The sequence below is a fragment of the Haliotis rufescens genome, unplaced genomic scaffold (assembly GCF_023055435.1).
Source record: "Haliotis rufescens isolate VD_foot unplaced genomic scaffold, xgHalRufe1.0.p SCAF_77, whole genome shotgun sequence".
Classification (NCBI taxonomy): Eukaryota; Metazoa; Mollusca; class Gastropoda; order Lepetellida; family Haliotidae; genus Haliotis; species Haliotis rufescens.
Window position 1 is genome coordinate 1,590,674 of NW_025964369.1, and position 24,499 is coordinate 1,615,172.

Sequence of the window (24,499 nt, forward strand, 5' to 3'; positions counted from 1 at the left end):
CTGCATGGTTCTGATGCGATTCTGATGGAGGAAGTCTCTTGTTGCTCTTGCAGTGTGGGCACGGGTGTTATCATGCTGAAACACGTGGTTGTGGCGACGTGCCAAATGAGGTATGGCGTGTGGTCTCAAGACTTGATCAATGTACCGAGCTGCTATGACACCATTGGCTCTCCCTGTACCGATGTTCTGGAAGACCACAGGGCCGACCCTCTGTGCAAGACAAATTCCAACCCATACTATGATACTCGGACCACCCACGAGTCTCTCTCAACAACACAAGCATCCGAATAACGTTTCCCACGGCGTCGCTATCTGCTGCTGAGATACAGTAACGGCTCTCGTCTGAGAAGAGGACTCTTCTCCACTGCTTGTGGCGCCAATGCTGGTGCTGTGTTGTCCACTGAAGACGGTCCCGGCAATGACGTGGTGTCAGAATGGGTCCTCGATGTGGCCTGTGACACTGGAGTGTCTGCTCGTCAATCGCCGACGCATGGTGTCCGCGCTAATGGTGTCCGCGTGGCTGGTTGTCCCCATGGTCTGTCGAGCAGTTTCCACAGCGATCTTGAAGTTGCTGTCGCACAATCTGACGATCATGACGTCGGGTGGTGACCCTTGGTCTTTCACTACATGGTCGGTCATCTGTAGTGGTGGTGATCTGGTACCGTTGCTGGAGCCTGTACATGGTCCTTACGTGAACTTGAAATGCGTTGGCTACTTGCTGGGTCTTGGTGTCGCTGACTTCTTGTCAATCTTGGCGTGTGGTAGCAATTCAATAACGAATGACTGTTATCCGATCTGGGTGGATTTTTATAGGGCAAGAAATGGGGGAACGCATGTGCATTTCATTTTGCGCGGAACTCACGTGCATCGGGTTAACATGGCAATTGTCGTGAAAATTTGACCAAAAATACCTAGATATTTCAATGACAACTTTTCATGCAATGTTACTTGGGGTGACGTTTCTTTTGCGGTTGAGTATATTATCGATCACGTAATTTGTTTTTGTGAATCCTCTAAACATATTTAATTATCTACTTCGGACATAGCACAATGAGCTAGTGGGCCGAACTTATTAAAGCCCATTATTGGATTCGAACTCAGGACAATTACCATAACTCCATGACAGACCAAAAATCTTTAGTAATCTAATTCGGAGAGAGCGTATAATCTAGTTTTGATTTGTCTGCCCTACTAATTTCAACGAAATATATAAAACATGTTTCAAACACATCGGATTAAAATACAGATATGGTTCCTATTTATTCCTATTGTTATCGATACTCTTTATGTCGGGATGAACCTTACTACGCCTTGTCAACTGCTAAACACCGTAAAACTGAGTGGAAGTCTTCCGGACACTGATCCTCAAACCAAATGAGTAACACGTGTTCAGAGAAGAGACTCCACCTTTTTCAATAATAATTAAGATTTATATCAAACACATATCACATATCTCATTTAGTCAAGAATAAACATTTTTAATACCTCCTGGGTGGAACCTGTTGGGTTAGAATTAGAAAGTTTTAAATGAGAAACTTGTCAAACTAATGAGTAACACGTGTTCAGAGAAGAGACTCCACCTTTTTAATAATGAATAAGATTTATATCAAACACATATCACATATCTCATTTAGTCAAGAATAAATATTTTTAATACATTCTGGGTGGTACCTGTTGGGTTAGAAATAGAAAGTTTTAAATGAGAAACTTGTCAAATTCAAGCGTTCATGAAAATATGCTGAGGTATTCATGAATAGAAAAATATGTTGTTGGTTGTTGTTGGTTTGTTGTTTAACGCCGCACTCAGCAATATTCCAGCTATATGACGGCGGTCTGTAAATAATCGAGTCTGGACCAGACAATCAAGTGATTAATATCATGAGCATCGATCAACGCAATTGGGATCGATGACATGCATCAACCAAGTCACCGAGCCTGACCACCCGTTCCCGTTAGTCGCCTTTTACGAAATGCAAAGTCACCTTTTACGGCAAGCATGGGTTGCTGCAGACCTATACTACCCCGGAATCTTCACGGGTCTCAAATGTGTTCATTGAAATCACTCATTAATACCAAGTGACTCGAGTCTAGATCATATACTCTCCTAAAAAGGAAAGGCATGGGTTGCAACAATATTATCAAAATCCACTGCTACATGAAAATTAGTCTACATTGATGTTGACGTTTTGTTAATATATTTACTGATAAAGTATCACAAGTGTGTTTATCGTCTTCATATCAAGGGATTCTCTCGAGTTAGTGAGGCAAATTTGTGACACATGTCTTTTTTAACACATTGTTCTGATGCAACGAACACTGAAACACAAATTCCTGGTTTAAGTACCAGATCTGCACAGAATGTACGTAACCGCTTACGTACTGCCTGAATCTGGCGTTAATTTACGTTAACGTAATCGACTCCAACGGTTGCAGCGGTGTCGCTTACATAGTTGGGGAAGTGTCGTGATGGGGAAGATATCTGTCACATATCTCGTTCATATGCAGGGCAACTTAACATGTGTGCGTTATGGTGACGATAATCGTTTCTTGAAAGAATCTAAGAAAATCCCCGATCTCAAACGAATTGAACATATGAGGCATTTGCTCGAAAGACGTCAACGACAACGTCAAACACAGCATCTGCAGCGATTTGGCCAAGCTCTTCTTGATTGCATGGGGAAGATGTGTCATGCAGTCATTCAATGACGGACGTACGAGATGCTATGCTTACGACTGCCATACTTGAGATATGTAACCGGCACATGCAAATACTTATCTGTTAACGTGTATGAATTAGGTTTCAGTTTGTAATCTTCCGAACACACACTTGACACCTTATCGCTTTTAAAACTTGGAGATACGGGTGTCCCTGTCGTCAAGGAAGCAGCATTTCGCTGTGTGTTGCATGCCTTGGGTTCGCCCCGATTACGTTTCTAGGTTTGTCAGCACCATACCAGTGCGTCAGTGATTTCTCCAATGTGGTAAACGGCTGAGACCTGCATCACCTCAATTTTTCTTCCCACAGTAAGCATACCGGGAATATTGTTAAAGGCGGCCTTAAACCACACTGAGTCACTTTACAACCATGTAGACGTCGGAATGGATCTCGTGAAAACCACACTGACTCACTTTACAACCATGTGGACGTCGGAATGGTTCTCGTGAAAACCACACTGACTCACTTTACAACCATGTGGACGTCGGAATGGTTCTCGTGAAAACCACACTGACTCACTTTACAACCATGTGGACGTCGGAATGGATCTCGTGAAAACCACACTGACTCACTTTACAACCATGTGGACGTCGGAATGGATCTCGTGAAAACCACACTGACTCACTTTACAACCATGTGGACGTCGGAATGGATCTCGTGAAAACCACACTGACTCACTTTACAACCATGTGGACGTCGGAATGGATCTCGTGAAAACCACACTGACTCACTTTACAACCATGTGGACGTCGGAATGGATCTCGTGAAAACCACACTGACTCACTTTACAACCATGTGGACGTCGGAATGGATCTCGTGAAAACCACACTGACTCACTTTACAACCATGTGGACGTCTGAATGGTTCTCGTGAAAAACACACTGACTCACTTTACAACCATGTGGACGTCTGAATGGTTCTTGTGAAAAACACACTGACTCACTTTACAACCATGTGGACGTCGGAATGGATCTCGTGAAAACCACACTGACTCACTTTACAACCATGTGGACGTCGGAATGGATCTCGTGAAAACCACACTGACTCACTTTACAACCATGTGGACGTCGGAATGGATCTCGTGAAAAACACGTTTGCGTTTATTTTTTCGAGCATATATTTAATTGTCATTTCAAGGCGTCAAATATGATTTACATATGATTTGTGCTTTTTATTAACTTGGTATCATTTGATATGGGCTGTACTTTGAATACATTTGCATAAAGCTGTGTCGATTACACATTACAAAAGCAACCTGATACTACATGTTCTATTTCTATCCTGAAAATTAGAATCGTAAAAGACGAAAATTAAATCTAATTTCATGAAATTAATTGTTGAAATTGGTAGCATATAGCTATTTAAGTGAAATTCCCTGCAACACAAATATTTCATCGTGATCTTCCGTTTGAACCACGACTGCCATGCAATCACTGGTCCTCTTAGTTCTTGGTAAGTTTTTGTTTTGAATTTCCTTTCTTGCATATTAGGTCTCTGCATAGGTCTACTATAGATGTGAACTGAGTAAAGGCATTTATACTAAACATTGCAAAAATAATAGTCATATTTGCATTCCCGTCAAAGTTTTCTAAGTTCAAACATAATAGAAGAGACGTTAATACCATGAATATTTATGTCCAATGTATTTGTAACTAGGTCATTTTAGTAAGAGAGTGAGTGTGTGTGTGTGTGTGTGTGTGTGTGTGTGTGTGTGTGTGTGTGTGTGTGTGTGTGTGTGTGTGTGTGTGTGTGTGTGTGTGTGTGTGTTGGGTTTAAAGCCGCTTTTCAAACAGTATTCCGGTTATATCACGGCGTGTCAGCTTAATGTGGGAGGAAAACCCGAAGTGATGCAGGTCTTAGATGTTTACGACGTCGTTGAAACCCACGAGAACAGATATGGTGACATTCCGGGGAACATATTTGGGAGAAACCGCGATTTGAATCCATGATCATCGGTGTCTGGCGTGCCCAAAGGGACGCAACCCTGCAAAACTGGGCCACCCGTGCATCCAGGTTCTTATAAAAGCAGATCGAACCCAGGTACAACGGAGATTATGCATGGATGCAAATAGTTATTTTCTTAAAACAGCCATGTAACATGTATTCATTGAATATTCATGAAATGACGCAAGCACTGAATTGAGTTTGATCCAAATGAACAGTTTAATACTTGCACCTAACATTTCAACTAAGCATGGATGGTGATATATTTGTGGCAGAAATCCCTATGAAATAAGACTAAGAAAAACATGAAGAATTTGAAACTTTGGCGCATTGCTATCTGTGATTGTGACGTCACATTTATTACGTCACTACAAGGAATTCTGTTTCAACGTTGAAACAAGCATAGGGCGATCAGTTTTTGTGCGAGTACTTCATAATGAGTTGATGTACTGCACGTCTGTTGTGCCTCACCTGTAGTTTGTAGTGCCGCTATGGGAAAATCCAATGTTAAAGTTACAACTAATGAGTTCATGTACTGCACGTCTGTTGTGCCTCACCTGTAGTTTGTTGTGCCGCTATGGGAAAACCCAATGTTAAAGTTACAACTAATGAGTTGATGTACTGCACGTCTGTTGTGCCTCACATGTAGTTTGTAGTGCCGCTATGGGAAAACCCAATGTTAAAGTTACAACTAATGAGTTGATGTACTGCACGTCTGTTGTGCATCACGTGTAGTTTGTAGTGCTGCTGTGAGAAAACCAAATGTTAAAGTTACAACGTCTGTTGTGCCTCACATGTAGTTTGTAGTGCCGCTATGTGAAAATCCAATGTTAAATTTACAACTAATGAGTTGATGTACTACTAGTCTGTTGTGCCTCACCTGTAGTTTGTAGTGCCGCTATGGTAAAACCCAATGTTAAAGTTACAACTAATGGGTTGATGTACTGCACGTCTGTTGTGCCTCACCTGTAGTTTGTAGTGCCGCTATGGGAAAACCCAATGTTAAAGTTACAACTAATGAGTTGATGTACTGCGCGGCTGTTGTGCCTCACGGATAGTTTGTAGTGCTGCTATGGGAAAACCTAATGTTAAATTTACAACTAATGAGTTGATGTACCGCACTTCTGTTGTGCCTCACATGCAGTTTGTAGTGCCGCTATGGGAAAACCTAATGTTAAATTTACAACTAATGAGTTGATGTACTGCACTTCTGTTGTGCCTCACATGTAGTTTGTAGTGCCGCTATGGGAAAACTCAATGTTAAAGTTACAAGGTCTGTTGTGCCTCACGTGTAGTTTGTTGTGCCGCTGTGGGAAAACCCAATGTTAAAGTTACAACTGATGAGTTGATGTACTGCGCGCCTTTGTGCCTCACCTGTAGTTTGTAGTGCCGCTATGGTAAAACCCAATGTTAAAGTTACAAGGTCTGTTGTGCCTCACCTGTAGTTTGTAGTGCCGCTATGGGAAAACCCAATGTTAAAGTTACAAGGTCTGTTGTGCCTCACCTGTAGTTTGTAGTGCCGCTATGGGAAAACCCAATGTTAAAGTTACAAGGTCTGTTGTGCCTCACCTGTAATTTGTAGTGCCGCTATGGGAAAACCCAATGTTAAAGTTACAACTAATGAGTTCATAACTGCACGTCAGTTGTGCCTCACCTGTAGTTTGTAGTGCCGCTATGGGAAAACCCAATGTTAAAGTTACTAATAATGAGTTGATAACTGCACGTCAGTTGTGCCTCACGTGTAGTTTGTAGTGCCGCTATGGGAAAACCCAAATTTAAGGTTACAACTATGTGTATAATAATTCCAGGTGAGTATTGTTTACTCAATTATCCAATTCGTCTAGCAACCTACAAGATTAGACAACCCAGGACACGTCTCTCATCTTCGCTAACGTATCATTCGGAGTTGATTCTGTCATGGCAACACGAATATACGCCTACTATAGTCTGTCAGTATTTCCTGCAGCATTGAATGATGCTAAATCTAATATTTGAAACCCCTTTTTGAGCAATAGCTTTCAGTTACAGTGACACCAGCAAGGATATTTCATTCATCATTCTCGGTGGCTGAGTGGTTTAGATCGCTGACTTTGTGTGCTGGCGATTACAGTGTGGGTTCGAATCCCGAATGGGATTCTGTACTTAACTAAAAAAGGGTTACCCCAAATATAACATTAGTTACATTTGACCACTTTCTAAATGGTATTGTATGTTCATAGCTTTCGGCAATGAGAGCCGGGTCTACACAAAATATGTGATCTAGACTACCAGTCGTCGGACTTTCATTTTGTGGAAACCTCGGAGGTTGAGTGCATTATAAAGATCGCTGACTTTGTGTGCTGGCGATGAGGTGCCTTACTATGGCAGTGTGGGTTCGAATACAGGATTGGACTCAACACAAAAAAATACTAGAATCTGTATTACGAAAGAGTTATCCTAAATAAAATATTTGTTACATTTGACCACTTTCTAAATGGCACTGTATGTTCAGTACTTAACACATTATGTTTCAGTTCTCGGCGCTGTAGGTGCGGATGAGACGGAAAACCGTATGTACAACCACATAATTTTACATAGACAATGCAATGTAATGTGTTTGATATTGATATATTTGTAATTAGGCAAGCAATTCTTCTCAGCACATGAAATCGTTAACCTTTATCACTTTCATGTATTTATGAATGTATATATGAGCACAGTGACTTCTTTCTGCTCATTAAAAGAACATGTTGCACTAATGACTTGCATAAAAAAGTGACTAAATTGTAATAGTCAGCTTCACTTTCAACCTTTGCTGTTTGCATTGATAGTATTTAAAATAGCGACCTTAAATTTGACGTGGTAAAAAATACACTTCACCCTCTTGCCGTACAAGGCGAATATGCTTGTCGTAAGAGGCGACTAACGATACCGGGTGGTCAGGCTTGCTGACTTGGTTGTCATCGTATCCCAATTGCGTGAATCGATGCTCATGATATCAATCACTGGATTGTCTGGTCCAGACTCGATTATTTACAGACCGCCGCCATATAGCTGGAATATTGCTGAGTGCGGCGTTAAGCAAGAAACAAAAAAAACAAAAAAACAAACCTTTCACTGAAGTCGCAAGATCAAGAATGGCCCCATACCCACGTGGACGGAGGAATAGCACGTCCCATGTTTCGTGTGTGTTGGGGCGTTAGGTTTTGGTAGTCAGTTTTCAATGATGACCTTTCTTCTGACGACAGATAATAAAATCAATATTTCATGATCCCTACATTTTGAAGAATACAACTGAGTACATCAACGGGGCTTTATTTTATATTTCACACACCAGATATGAGTAAATCAACGGGGCTTTATTTTATATTTCACACACCAGATATGAGGACATCAACGGGGTTTTATTCTATATTGTACACACCAGATATGAGTACATCAACGGGGTTTTATTCTATATTTAACACACAAGATATGAGTACATCAACGGGGTTTTATTTTATATTTAACACACCAGATATGAGTACATCAACGGGGCTTTATTTTATATTTAACACACCAGATATGAGTACATCAACGGGGTTTTCTTTTATATTTAACACGCAAGATATGAGTACATCAACGGGGTTTTATTCTATATTTAACACACCATATATGAGTACATCAACGGGGTTTTATTTTATATTTAACACACCAGATATGAGTACATCAACGGGGTTTTATTTTATATTTAACACACCAGATATGAGTACATCAACGGGTTTTTTTTCAATATTTAACACGCAAGATATGAGTACATCAACGGGGCTTTATTCTATATTTAACACACCAGATTCATAGCATCCGGATCCATTGCACCAAGTGGAAAGGGCTTTAATTAGTAAATCACAGCTTCAATTTCAACACTTGATCTTGCATCAACAGCGACAGTATGGATGAGACATTGGCGATGCGACATAAAATGTAAAATTTTGAAAAACGAACTCGCCAACCTCAATTGTTATCTTGTATTCATTTGATATACACTAGTCTTATATTTAATTATCTGTAAAAATTGGTAAATGTGAAGCTTAGTAATATATCCTTTAGTGACTTTTAGAAGTATATTACTCACCATTATCTTAACTTATCAATGCGAATTGTAAATTCGTTTAACTTGTGCGAGAACCGTGAAGATCCGGGATAGAATAGGTCTTCAGCAACCCATGCTTGCCGTAAAAGGCGACCATGCGTGCCGTAACAGGCGACTAAGGGGATCGGGTGGTCAGGTTCGCGGACTTGATTGATGCACGTCATCGATCCCAAATGCATGGATCGATGCTCATGATGTCAATCACGGGATTGTCTGGTCCAAACTCGATTATTTACAGACCGCCGTCACATAGCTGGAATATTGCTGAGTGCGGCGTTAAACAACCAACCAACCAACTAATGAGACAAACCAAGCGCATCCCTCTCCCAGAACCTCTGACCATACCAATACAAGTCTCCACCTCTCCGATTTCACCTCGTCATAGGGCGGTCGGGTAGCCTAGTGGTTAAAGCGTTCGCTCGTCACGCCAAAGACCCGGGTTCGATTCCCGACATGGGTACAATGTGTGAAGCCCATTTCTGGTGTCCCCCGCCGTGATATTGCTGGAATATTGCTAAAAGCGGCGTAAAGCCGTACTCACTCACTCACTCACCTCGTCATATTAACATAAGAGGAGTTCATTGTCAGGGCATTCCCTACAAAAAAAACCTCCTCATTTGCTTCAAACAACAAACAAACAAAAAAAACTTATGTGAACATTTGCCACAAAACATACTCCAATAACTACCTATGTAATATTTCAGTAGCAGTAGCAGTATTCAAACCTTGACACGAGAAACATGGTCGTGAATGTTTGATGTACAGACCATGAATAAACCAGTTGAAGTCATTTACACCGACATTCACAAAGATGGTGAAAATGTAAACATCATATGAATTTTGAAACACAATTGATTGGATTACATACACAAAATTATTTATATTCAGGACACTCGATGATTGATGGATTGATGGAAAAAAGTAAGTGTGAAAAATGCAAATGAATTGAAAAATACGTAAGCATGAAATCGATTTCCTGAGGGGGATATTTTGGTATCGTTTCCTTATATTCTTATAAAACTGACACTATAACAGATACAATATATTCCTCTTTAAATGGTAAAAAAAACATGTAAAACAATGCAAAATGTTAAGTCCTCATATACTGGTTTGTTTTTTTGTTTAACGCCGCACTCAGCAATATTCCAGCTATATGACGGCAGGAATATTGCTGAGTGCAGCGTTAAACAACAAACAGACGGTATACGAGGACTAAACATTTTCATATATCATATTGAATCAAAAGCCACTTACATTAATTATAATGATTATTTTAATCAAAGAGATGTATGTTTTATTTAGCTTTTGACGTCCAGACTCCTAGCGAGATGGTTAAAGGTAGGTAATGGCTATATACAGTGACTCGGTATGTCTGAATGTGACAGAATAGTCAAAATCATGTTACTTAACATCAATACTATGTATATGAGAAATAGGGCTGGTGGGATAGCCTTGTGGTTGAAGCGTTCACTCATCACGCCGAAGGCCCGTTTTCGATTGCCTACATATGTACAATGTGTAAAGCCCATTTCTGGTGTCCCCTGTCGTGATGTTGTTGAATTATTGCTCACAGTGGCGTAATACCATTCCCACTCACTAAATTTTGTTTTTATTGATAGCCAATTGACACCCCCATCTTGCCGTAAAAAAAGTTTTTATTTTTCATCTGCATATATTGTAACTTCCATTATTATGCCCCGCCCAACAAAGTTGGCGGGGGATATAGAAACGGGCTCAGTCCGTCCGTCACGTTTCGTTTCCGGAGCATAACTCAGAAACCGTTCAATATATTTTTCACGAAACTTTGCAGGTCTGTCAAGTACATGCAGAACTGGTGCCTTTTGCTATTTAGAAATTTTAGAATTTTTTATTTTTTTACGTTTCCATGGCAACAAGATGGACTTCTTCTTTTTTTTACAATTTCCATGACAAGTTCCACCTCGGTTCAAAAAAGGTTAGGGTTTGTTTAGATTTAATTATGTCATAAATTCTGCAACAGGGGCGGAGGATATAGCCACGTTAGTGGCAAACTCTTGTTGTCTTTCGTATTCTGATGTCAGTTCCCAGTAACAGTCGAATATTTCCACCAAGTACGTTCACTTGATTTTGTCACATTCATATTGTTTTCTTTTAAGAGGCGACTAACGGGATCGGGTGGTCAGATCGATGCTCGTGATTATTGGATTATTTACAGTCCGCCGTCATATATTTTATAGCTGGAATATTGCTGAGTGCGGCGTTAAACAACAAATAAACACTCACTTATGAGGAATAGAGTTTCTCCACAGACAGAACTAAAGCCCCGGGTTGAAAGAAAACAATATGAATTGGATAAAATCAAGTGAACGTACTTGATGGAAATATTCTCCTGTTATTGAGAACTGACTTCAGAATACGAAAGATAATAAAGAAGTTACAATATATGCAGAAGGAAATTATAAACTTCTTTGAAGGCAAGATGGCGATGTCAATTGGCTATCAATAAACGCAATTATTTCTCCGTTTCAGTGTTCCGTGATTATAAGATCGGCGACCTCATAAAACGTGAGTACATGTATGGTAAAATTCCGCCTGTCTCTAATCCTTCTAGTTCATGCTTGCCCAGCGATTGTCGACAAGTAACTGCCATTGTGTCAAGCACTTTGTCCATAAGTGTCAAATTTGATATCAAGGAGGAAAAATTCTCTTAGCGTCCCCGGGACCAGTAAGTACTCAGAAACGGTTTATTTACACGGGCGCACCCGGTACGAGGCAAATAAAACGAGAAGAAAGGAGTACCGCTCACTAATGTCCTTACCGTATTAATGCCTTAAAGTTAAAGGTGTAAAATATGAATATCCATATCAATGTTCAGGCCCAGCTATGAATTTCCGAGAAGTTTGATCTTTAATTAATGCACTAGATGAAAAAATAAAAATGAACATATATATTGAATACTGCTATCCCAGGAAAATCCGGGTTAGAATAGGTCTTCAGCAACCCATGCTTGACGTAAAAGGCGACTATGCTTGTCGTAAAAGGCGACTAACGGGATCGGGTGGTAAGGCTCGCTGACTGGGTTGATGCATGCCAGTGTATCCCAATTGCGTAGATCGATGCTCATGTCAATCACTGGATTGTCTGGTCCAGACTCGATTATTTACATACCGCCGTCATATAGCTGGAATATTGCTGAGTATAAAATGATGTTGTTGTTTTTCATCATGAGTCCTTGTTTAACTGTTTATTTGTTTTATGGTTTCAGCGTTACAAGGAATGACTGACTCGGACATTTCAATTAGTATGTAAATAATACAAACCACAAAACAATATTTCGACAGAATTATTCTCAGGAAGACCTGGATGTACCATATGTCTATGACAGCTCAACCATTCATCGATGGAAAAATGAATATCTAAATTTGTTTTCTTTGTTGATGTTTTCATATACGTTATCAAGGGGATTTTAGAACAACACAACTGTAATTTAGACATATGTAATGATATGTCTGATACCCTTTAATGACAAACTAAACATGTATATGACACATCAGTACTAGTGAGTGAGTAAGTTAAAAAAGCATCGGCAATATTGCGATGAGAACAAGATAATACTTTCTAAATTGCTGTCAACAAAGGACAATCAAATGGTTGATTATATTTTGTTGTTTAACGCCGCACTCAGCAATATTCCAGCTATATGACGGCGGTGGGTAAATAATCGAGTCTAGACCAGACAATCCAGTGATTAATATCATGAGCATCGCTCACGCAATTGGGATCGATCACATGCGTCAACCAAGTCAGTCAGTCCCGTTAGTCGCCCTTTACAACAAGCATAGTCACCTTTTACGGCAAGCATGGGTTGCTAAAGACCAATTCTACCCCGGATCTTTAAAGGGCGACAAATTAGTAGTGTTAATATCACAATTGAAGTATAAAACAAACCAGATCAAATTTAAATGGGGACTCTCATTACTTTCGCTTTCTGCAGGACTCCAAGCAGGATTTATGCCATCACTTTGGACACCATCGGCTGTACGTTATGCTAGCCAATATTAAAAAGACAAAACACATGCCACTGGCAGGCGGCACATCGAGGTGAAGCTTTCAAAGATATCTAAATACAAATCTCCACCCTTCACATAAGGTTCTTGACCCGTGAAGATTCCGGGGTAGAATAGGTCTTCACCAACCCATGCTTGCCGTAAATTATTTACAGACCGCTGTCATATAGCTGGAATATTGCTGAGTGCGGCGTACAACAACAAACCAACAAAACCAACCAACATAATTTTCTTACTCATAACCAATGCTCGTCGTAAAAGGCGACTATGCTTGTTGGAAGAGGCGACTAACGCGATCGGGTGGTCAGACTCGCTGACTTGGTTGATGCATTTCATCGTATCCTAATTGCGTGGATCGATTCTCATGATGTCAATCTCTGTATTGTCTGGTCTAGACTTGAATATTAACAGACGGCCATCATACACTTCGAATATTGATGGCTGTGGCGCTAAACAACAAACAAACAAACAAATCCTTGCTGTCACAACATTCCTGTTACATTTTCAGATGTCAAATAACCTGATAACAATCAATTGAAGTCATTGTTCTGCAGACAGTGTTCAGAAGACAGAGTGTTATTGTGTGTACCCTAGATCTTAATAAACATTCCTCTCATTTTTGTTTTCCAGTTACTAGAATCACGAAACCATGGGGCATTGTGACATGTAGGTACCACTGAAGAAATAGAAATTATTCCAGTGTTTAAACATGAACCATTCTATGAAGAAATGTATTACTTTGCTCGCTATTTAATTTGCGTCCATGACATAAACGATTCAGAGGTAACAGACATGCACACAGAGCTGTGTGTAATGTAATATTAATACAAATGATATTTATAAACAAGCATCACGTATGGGTAAGGTAACGCTCTTAACATGAACTGTCATTCAGTTTGAAGTTAGTTGAGAAAACATTCTCACATTGAGCGATGACGCGACGTCTGATGAGTATTCTAAGTGTCACCAAGTGTCCCTCTCAACCTAGCCTAGTGGTCAAAGCGTTTGCTCGTCACGCCGAGGACCCAGGTTCGATTTCCAACATGGGTACAATGTGTGAAGCCCATTTCTGGTGTCCCTCGCCGTTAAATTGCTGGAATACTGCTCAAAGCGACTTAAAACCAAACTAACTCACGCACTCAACCATATGTCTTTACACCTACAACGTCATCAGCATCCTCTGTACTAGTAAGATGTTTGTCATAATTGCTAGGGAAACTTAATCATACGTTATTCCTTATAATAATCGGTGCATCCGATTGAAAAAAAAACATTTGAACTACGATTTGTGATTTTCAGGGGATGTCACAGAAACTGAACTGTATTTGATTAGGGGAAAACATATTTTGCTTCGATTCTAGTTTATTTCAAGGTAATACTACTGAGTGAATTAATGTATGTGTCATTCTATGGGTGTTGTTTGTCTTACAGATGTTCAAGACCTAAATCAGGCGGATCGAAAAACACGTAAGTGAACGACAAAAAGCTGTGTCCAAACGTCACTTCATCTGATATATCTGCGGACATCACAACTCAATCCACATTATTGTACTTTACGCGTAATACTCATACTTATGACCCTTTTTAAAACGTACTTAATGTTATAATTAAGGAATTGGTTGAAACTTTTTCTGAAGACATTGAAAAGGGCAAGCTAAAACGATACGTATTTGCACACCATGCATTTCTTATTAATGTTATTTATTTAATCTACGTTCGTTATTTTTACAGTTCTTTCACTTGACTTACCAACTAAAAATGGTACTGTTCGTTCGGATGAAGAGGGTATGTATGAATCGATGTGTTGTCTTTGTGCCCCCCAATAACTATCATAAGTTACATGATCAGCTATTGTTATGAAGACCCACACAGAAAAAGACCGATATTTTGATAAAGCTGAACTGTTTATTACAACGTTTCTCAGTTATGTATTTCTTGCAACAAAAAGTATAACATGTTGGATTGTTTTAATGACAGATATGCGACTTTTTCAGTGAAATATAGAAAAAAACATAATTATTTATGGGAGTAGCATTTCATTGACCTCTGATAAATTGTAGAAAGGCAAAAAAGAAAGTTTAATTTATTTAACATTGACATATCTAGGTCCCAAATTTGTTTGTTTGTTTGTTGTTTAACGCCGCACTAAGCAATATTCCAGCTATATGACGGCAGTCTGTAAAGTTACGCAATTGGGATTGATTGCATGCAGCAACCAAGTCACTGATCCCCTTACTCACCTCTTAGTCATGCTTTTATAAGTCATGAGTAGATCATTCCGTGTAAATTGTATTGAAGCGACTGGAAAATAATGAAATATCTATAAGCAGCCAATGTTTTAACAGCATGGTAATAATTTGACGAGACAATATTTATCCTTTCGTTGGATGATGGCACTAACACGCATTTCTTTTACTCATTTTGAATTATTTACAACCAACTAATTTCTTTAACGTACAATTCATCCATGACTATACGCCGGTTTATGTCCGTTTTGTCGATTCATAATGAAGTTCTATTATGCTGTGATGTCTTTTTGAAAGTTCTGTATTTTTTTAAGAATTACAAGAAAGCAAGAAAACCCTTAAAGGTAGGTACATAAAGGTTTAAAAGGGTGGATGGTTACAGCTGTGGAATTTTAACATGACCAAGGTGAACAAATGATGTTGAATTTCAGCTGCCATATACTGAAAGGGACAGCACGACAACCATTGAGTTGGTTGGTTGGTTGTTTGGTTTGTTGGTTTGTGCCGCACTCGGCATTTTTCCAGCTATGTGACGGCGGTCTGTATATAATCGAGTCTGGACCAGACGATCCAGTGATTGATATCATGCGCATCAATCGACACAGTAGGGATCGATCCACACAATAGGGATCGATGACATGCTTCAACCAAGTCAGCGAGCCTGACCACCCGATCCCGTTAGTCGCCTCTTACAGCAAGCATAGTCACCTTTTAAGGCAAGCATGGGTTTACGGCGATAACCATTGAGAAACCTAACCTAGGTACGAATTTCTTTCAAACGAAAAGTAATAACACTTCAGAATTCACTGATCATTTGCTTAAACTCTACAACACTCGTTTGCTTGACCATTATTCCACTATGTAGCCATAATTCACTTTGACTGACGTGAAAAAAAATCTTATTGTACTTATATAGATATATACATACCACAATATAGTATGACCGTGATGTGAACAAAATTATTATTATAATATATACATTGATGATGACAATTTCTTTGTTATGGGCAACACAAAGTTTCGGAGTATATGCTTACTCCTTCATCAGCTTCTGTAATATTGTTTTAATGTCACAACATTGTGGACACACGCCATGTAAGCCATTCTGTCAAGACTTGCTGAAACGAAGTATATTTGAAAAGCCTTGATCTGTTTGAATACATAGTACCTCCAAAGTGGCGTAATATAGTATAACTGTGATGTAAAAAACTTATTATTGTAATATATACACATCAGTGTTCTGTCTAAAAATTAAACCACATTTCTGTATTCCTTGCTTAACTGAATTTTGTTTTATGGTTTCAGTGCTTCGAGGCTTGGCTACCAAGGACCGTACAATAAGTATGTAACAAATGACACCAACCACAAAACAATATTTTGATCACAATTATACTCCCAATGACCTGGAAGTACCATATGTCCATGACTGTTCGACCTTTCATCGATGTAAAATTGAATATTTTCACTTGTTTGCTTTCATAATTCTTTCATATACGTCACTATGGGGGATTAGAGAACACATCTGTAATTTGGACATATGTAATGATATGTCTGATAGCCGCTAAGGACGAAGTAAACATGTTTTTGACACATCAAGTTGAGGCTTACAGATATGTATCAAATCTTTTACAGCATATCTAAATACAAATCTCTTCCCTTCACATAATGTACGTCCTCTTACGTTGGGAAAGTATCGTGCCACACCTGGTGCCTCTTAATGAATGTTACAAAACAACAAAACAAATAAAATGGATTGTTTTATACACTACATTTTCCTTTCAGTTCTTGCAGCCTTTGATCTCACAGAGTTCCTCAGAGGTACGTATTGTGAGGCAACGCAAACACATCGCTTGATATGTGACGCCAATGTTTATGTTAGTGTTTCTGATGTGAGCCAACGGTTGCAGACAGTCGTACCCATACGTCGTACATTAGGATACAAGAGTGAGTGAGTGAGTGAGTTTGGTCTTACGCCGCTTTTAGCAATATTCCAGCAATATCACGGCGGGGGACACCGGAAATGGGGTTCACACATTGTACCCATATCGGGAATCGAACCCGGGTCTTTGGCGTGACGAGCGAACGCTTTAACCACTAGGCTACCCGACCGCCCCTTAGGATATTAGAGAACATATAACTAACAGCATGTCCAGAGAAACTCATTGGATTCGAGTGCTTTGTAAGGGTCTTCAGGGGTCTTCTCAGACTTAAACCACTTTCCCACGTGACAAACTTAAGGAATGACTTCCTTCACACTTGTCACTAAACGTTGTGACTATAGATATAGTTACATCTCTATCGTCAAGGTTCCGGTCAATTAGTCAAAGACGAATGCAACTGTCATCTGAAGTTAATTGTGTGTTTCAGTTCTTACCGTAGGAGGAGCCCAAGTCAGCAAGGGTGACCGTGAGTATGCTTGATTGTTGTTTGTTTGTTTTTTCTAACACCCCACTCGGCAATATCCCAGCTATATGACGGCGGTCTGTAAATAATCAAGTCTGGGCCAGACAATCCAGTGATTGACATCATGCACATCGATCCACGCAATTGGTATACGATGACATGCATCAACAAGTCAGTGACTCTGAACATCCGATCCTGTTGTCGCCTCTTAAGACAAGCATAGTCGCCTTTTCGCCAAGCATGGGTTGCTGAAGACCTATCCTGACTCGGATCTTCACGGGTCTCGTGAGTGTGAAGACATTATGAAGTCGAATAGTGACGTTTTAAAGGTTCGAACTACTCCTAAAATAACAGAACACTATCAATTTATGCCTCTCAATTTATAAAGATTCGCGAGAGGTATCAGTGAGGCCTTCACAGTTATGTTTGCAGCGTTTCAATGCATGTGTTTGTTTCTAAGAACACGATTTCATACATTAGAAACTTGACACCTGTCATGTTTAGGAGACACATTTCGTCATCGGGGGAATCCTTTTCATGTGACGAACATATGGTGCTGTCACGTTTGCATGTCATACCCATGTTTGCAAATGTATGATGAGGTATATACCTGTAATAATGAGAACCAGGACTCATAATTAAGGGATGTATGAGTTTATGTAATATGTTTAAAAGTCTTCCTTATTCTTCATATGAAGGGGTATTATAAACCGAAGCATGACTTTCATTCTGATTATAAAATCTTCTGATTCGGATTGATGGGTAACACTATTTCTCTCTTTCAGTACTAGGAATATTCAAAGGACTGTTAACAGGTACGAACTAGCAACGAATGAGTGAGTGAGTGAGTGAGTTTGGTTTTACACCGCTTTTAGCAATATTCCAGCAATATCCGGGTGGGGGACAAAGGGAAATGGGCTTCACACATTGTACCCATGTCGGGAATCGAACCTGAGTCTTCGGCGTGACGAGCGAATGCTTTAACCACTAGGCTTCCCGACCCGCCCAGCAAAGAATGAAAGTAGGTCGGCAGAGAAGATGGACAAGAAGTATTTGAAAATGTTGAAAAGACGAGACAGAGTAGGAACTTCATGTGTTTTTCAATGTTTGGTACTGTCGTAGATTGGAGGCGGTCGGGTAGCCTAGTGGTTAAAACGTTTGCTCGTCATGCCGAAGACCCGGGTTCGATTCCCGACATTGGTACATTGTGTGCACCCATTTCTGGTGTCCCCCGCCTTGATATTGCTGGAATATTGCTAAAAGCGAAATAAAATCATACTCACTCACTCACTGTCATAGATCGTCAGCTTGATAATAGAGGAAAGGCAAAATCAGAGACTCCAGTTAAGATTAAACATAAGTTTTATGTTAAAAAGAATTTTGTGTAAAAGAATGTGTATTTCAACACGACTTTCAAAACACATAACCTTAACTAAGATTTTATGGCAAACAGTCACTCGATACACTGTTCAATATGACCTTTGGATAACATTTTCTATTTTGCACAATTCTATTTGAATTGACCTATTTGAAATCTAGTAACTTAACATAAATTCCTCAATGAATTATAGGAATGACTATTATACACATACAGAACATTGTCTGGTTGTTATGTGTATAGAAGATGGCGAGACAATACTGACAATAGTCATTGAGGAATGTCTTTGAACAAATTAGCTATATATTGACAAATCCATCCATGTTTTAATTAGAGACACTGATTCAGTATTGTTACTTTATTACTTCTTTCAGTTTTTGGTGAAGACAACAAACAAGGTACGTCCACATGCAGCAATCGAAATATTATCTGGAAACAAGGGAATGTTTTAAACCCTGATTATCCCATGGATTTGGTACGGGGGCATTGATGTCCAACTATATAATTTTCATAAAGTATTTGATTTCATTGACAGGTGAGTACGTTGACAAGAAAAAAATATGTACAAGGCAACTGCACGTGACCTCTTTGAGTATCAGGTTTATATAACTAACAACACTAAATAGAGAAATAATGTCCAATTATTCATCAGAGAATACAAACATGAAACTTCACACACATCCTATAAATACAAATCTCTTTAAACTAACACTGGCAAATTATAAGCCATTTCCACTGATGATGCAAATTGAATCCTGAACAAGTCGAGCAATATGAGGCCGGGCGTTGTCATGTTGAAAGGTAAGGCCTGGGCCATGACGACGCAAAAACGGTAGAACAACAGGGCCGTTGATCTCGTCGCGGTACCGCTGACCATTGAGATTTCCCTCTACCACTATCAAACGGGTCCTCCTTCTTGCTGTTATGCCACCCCATACCATAACGCTGCCGGCCCCGTACCGATGTTCTTCCATGACACAATGATTGACGTAACGTTCACCTCGACGTCGGTACACTTGAATCCGTCCATCGCTGTGGCTGAGGTGAAAACGAGACTTGTCAGTGAATAGAACTTGTCCCCAGTGCATGGCCGTCCAGCGTAGACGTTGTCTGCACCACTGTAGACGTGCTTGACGGTGGTTTCCTTTCAAAATGGACGCCTGGCGGGTCTTCTGGCGACAATCCCTGCACATCTGAGGCGACGACGTACGGTTTGTGAAGATATTGGTCGAAGGCCAGGGATGCTTCTTGCAGTCACTGTTGCTGGCTGGAATCGATTTCGTAGGTGTGTTGTTCGAATCCAGTTGTCTTGTTGATTATTGGTTACGCGTGGCCTGCCACTCCGAGGATGGTCTCTGACTGCATTCGTCTTTTGCCAACGTTGCCATAAACACCAAATGGTGTTTCTGTGGGCGTTAAATTTTGCAATCTTGCAACATCACGTTGACTGGATCCTGCTTCAAGCATACCAATGGTTCGCAGACGCTCATTTTCGGACAGGCGTGGCATTTTGTCATGTTGAATAATTGCTTAATTTTGTTGTTTTTCTGAGTGGTTGTTGTCAGCACGATGCTAAACAATGCATATGGAATCCCGTTAACACACATGTTTTCTTGGGTAGTAAAAATGCATTCGGCTTGCATAAAAGTCAACTTTTGCATGGAATGCATGCTTTTCTGTAGAAGTTGCGTTTTTGTGACTTGATTCCATACATGTACTACAATATTGAAAACCAAACTTTACTTGTTTGAAAAATACACTAAAATATTGGTGTCACAGGAACTTTTGTTGTTGAGTATATTATTTTTAGTGATGTGATGTGAGTAATGATTTAGTCACATCGACAGTATTTCAGCCATATCGTGACTTATTTAAGTGCCCTTTGGATTGCTAACTTACAAAATGCTGCAATATTCACACTGTACATTTGTTTTTTTTATATAGAAGCCTTATTGTAGTAAATATCATGCATTTTCAGTCGTTTCCATTCAATTTACTTTTGAAATTCCTGAGTTATAGAAAATTCACTGTCATAGAAAATTCAGTCATGAAGGAATTACGCTTAGATATTCATTGAACTATGACATATGTTTTTTTATATATGTTTATTTCATTTTCATTCTTTGCTTGATATGTGTCATAGAAAGGGTGTAAAAAAGTTCTCATGAAGACAAATTCATTTTTATCGTTCAATAATATTATTAAAAGGTGTGAAACGATGAAGACTGTTTAAGGAAATATATGTACATGTTTACATTCAATTAAAAACTGAAAAAAGGGCAATAAACAGATTCTTATTTTGCATTCAATAAGACCAATTGAGTTGATGAGATCTTTACCATCAGCAGCCTTAACACGAACAGTTAGTCACCTGCTGACGACAGTATAGTCTGTTCAAGACTATAACCTGTTTGTTTTTTAAAAGATTTAAATAATTACATCATAATGCACAACTTACTAACTTTATATATGAATAAATTTTGTATGATTAACATGATACTGTTCATATTACATTTTTAAAATTTAGATTTCATTCATTCTTTTCTTCAGCCCGTCAAGGACTTGTCTTCCGACAGATAATAGAGATGCGAGGTATGGTATTATTAAACTATGTATCATTTATAGTATCGATCGTTAGGTATAGGCGAAACTTTATTGAAATTTCTGCATCTCGAATGTTTCTCAATATCCCAGCGATATGACGCCGTCTTTAAATAACTAGACAATCCAGTGATTGCCATCATGAGCATTGATCCACGCTAAATGGTTGGTTTGTTGTTTAACGCCCCACCCACCAGTACTCAAGCTATATGACGGCGGTCGGTAAAAACCGAGTCTGGACCAGACAATCCAGTGATTGACGTCATGAGCATCGATCCACGCCAAATGGGATACGATGATGTGCATCAAACAAGTCAGCGAGCCTGACCACCCGATCCCGTTACGAAAAGCATAGTTTCCATTTACGGCATGCATGGGTTGCTGAAGACCTATTCTATGGAAAACAGAAAACATTTCATAAAAAGTGGGCGTTGATTGTTTGATGAAAACCGCTTTCATTAACAAATACCCCTAAAAACAGAACAAAATGGCATTGCCGGTCGCGCCCATCGACAGCGTGTGTGGCCTCCGTTAGCTGCGATACAGGCCGCTTATTGTCGTCACAATGAGTTGACAAGTTTTGCGAAGAAGGTTTGAGGAATTCCGTACCACTCCAGCACCCAAAATGCTTCTATTTCCTAAGTTCCCGTTAGTCGCCTCTTACGACAAGCATCTTGGACGCGACGTTAAACCCAATTTCACCTCACCTTACGAAAAGCATATAATCGCCTTTTACGGCAAGCATGTGTTGCTGAAGACACATTATAAAGGGGATCTTAACGGGCCCTTTTTGCATGTGGTAAACATTATTCATTTTGAACGATTTCGCCTGTTTTGACGCTTTGTACACGTGCATCGAATGCACCGTTAACAGTAAACGATCCGTGAAGATACGGGTGAGAATAGGTCTTCAGCAACCCATGCTTGCCGTAAAAGGCGACAATGCCTTTCGTAAGAGACGACTTACGTGGTCGGGTGATCAGGCTCGCTGACTTGGTTGAAGCATGTCATCGATCCCAATTGCTTGAATCGATGCTCATGATATTAATATCTGGATTGTCTGGTCCAGACTCGATTATTTACAGACCGCCGTCATTTAGCTTGAATATTGCTGCGGCGTGAAACAACAAACAAACAAACCAAAGCAAAGGAGATTAGCCTTGACACTCAACGGAACATTGTACGACGTATGCTATACGATTTCCACTTGTGTCTTTCTCCCAATAGACAAGTGAAGATCCGGGTCAGCAACCCATGCTTGTCGTAAGAGACGACTAACGGCATGGGGTGGTCAGGCTCGCAGGCATGGTCGATGCATGTCATCGTATCTCTATTGCGTAGATCGATGCTCATTATGTCAATCTCTGAATTGCCTGGTCCAGACTTCATTTTGTACAGACCACTGTCATGTAGCTGGAATATTGCTGTGTGCGGGGTTAAACAACAAGCAAGCTAACAAACTTTCCATCACAATTAAATATTTTCTTTTCTCTTTCAGTTCGAAAGCCAAGGGCATGAACGTGAAATAGACAACAGCAGGATTACAAAGTATAACGACTAAGCAAATACATCTTTCCTTTTCATACGTATCATTGTACTTCTCATTTAATATTGTTTTTTTTCTAATTTCTACTTTAAAAAAGACATTAATTTGCCAATGCATTTACACACACTGTAAACGATCTATATCTCTGAGTGTATACATTTTCAGTTGATAGTTGTTGGGCTATTTGCGAGTAAGTTTGATGTGTGATCCAAAGTGTGTGATCCAATGCTCTGAAACATGACATGTCTTGAATGTGACATTTTGTCTGCTCTTTTTCAGGACAAAAGATCCAACTGGACACAATGGTAGCCTGATGTGATGTCGTTGGAAGTGTCCTTGTAAACTGACGATAGTAAATGTCTTGAAGGCCTGAACTACACACGTTTTCTCTTGTGCTTTTTTGTCTCCGCAGAAGGCTTTCCGCCCATATATCTATTCAAATACTAAAACAATGTCTCCTACTTCCATAGCTGACCCGTGAAGATTCCGGGGTAGAATAGGTCTTCAGCAACCCATGCTTGCGGTAAAAGGTGACTAACAGGATCGGGTGGTCAGGCTCGCTGACTTGGTTGATGCATGTCATCGTTCCCAATTGCGTGGATCGATGCTCATGATATAAATCACTGGATTGTCTGGTCCAGACTCGATTATTTACAGACCGCCGTCATATTCAGCTGGAATATTGCTGTGTGCGGCGTTAAACAACAAACCAACAAAGGCACAACGTGTGAAGCTAAAAGCGGCGTAAAACCATACTCACTCACTCGACCTCAGAGAAGATGTGGAATGTTGGTGAATCATTTGAACACTATTTATTTAGTAAATGTCTTGAAGGCCTAAACTTAACACGTTTTCTCTTGTGTTTTTTTGTCGCTGCAGAAGGCTTTCCGTCAATATATTTAATCCCATACTAAAACCTCCTCCTACTTCCATAGCTTGGTATAGGGAAACATAGAATATCTGATATTAAAGGGCAGATAACATGAGTCATGGGTTCTATGTGTGATGTACATGTATGTGAGCGGTATATACTGCTGTCTTCCAACATCATCCAAAAGAACATGACATGTAAGACACTTTCGAAACGGTATGTGTATATTCTATATACTTTTGGCTTTTGGTTGGTTGGTTTGTTGTTTTACGCCGCACTCAGCAATATTCCAGCTATATGACGGCGGTCTGTAAATAATTGAGTCTGGACCAGACAATCCAGTGATTGACATCATGAGCATCGATCCACGCAATTGGGATCGATGACATGTATCAACCAAGTCAGCGAGACTGACCATATGATCCCGTAAGCCGCCTTTTACGACAAGCATAGTCGCCTTTTACGGCAAGTATGGGTTGCTGAAGACCTATTCTACCCCGGAATCTTCACGGGTCATAAGAACTAAACACGGGATGATCAACTGTATCAAAATATTTCCAAATCATTCAAGTGCAATTTAAAGATTAATATTTTACCCAGAAGTTGCAAACGCCATTGGACAATTCATCCCACAAAA

General features: G+C 39.8%; 1 protein-coding gene across 2 annotated transcripts; it reads left to right on the plus strand.

Annotated features, from left to right (window-relative positions):
- The first annotated feature begins 4,113 nt into the window (after nt 1–4,113).
- On the plus strand, nt 4,114–22,994 carry LOC124111646. Of its 2 annotated transcripts, XM_048388723.1 has the most exons (17): nt 4,114–4,168; nt 7,174–7,209; nt 9,660–9,692; nt 10,074–10,109; nt 11,280–11,315; nt 12,016–12,051; nt 13,448–13,483; nt 14,249–14,284; nt 14,549–14,602; nt 15,378–15,407; nt 16,369–16,404; nt 16,846–16,881; nt 17,431–17,469; nt 18,252–18,281; nt 19,219–19,242; nt 21,395–21,436; nt 22,944–22,994. In XM_048388723.1, the coding sequence occupies exons 1-17, from the start codon at nt 4,141–4,143 to the stop codon at nt 22,961–22,963; spliced, it is 588 nt and encodes a 195-aa protein (XP_048244680.1). In that variant the 5' UTR covers nt 4,114–4,140; the 3' UTR covers nt 22,964–22,994. The 2 variants fall into 2 exon arrangements, with proteins under 2 accessions (XP_048244680.1, XP_048244681.1); XM_048388724.1 differs by lacking the exon at nt 12,016–12,051 and having other exon boundaries at nt 22,944–22,989.
- The last annotated feature ends 1,505 nt before the right edge of the window (nt 22,995–24,499 follow it).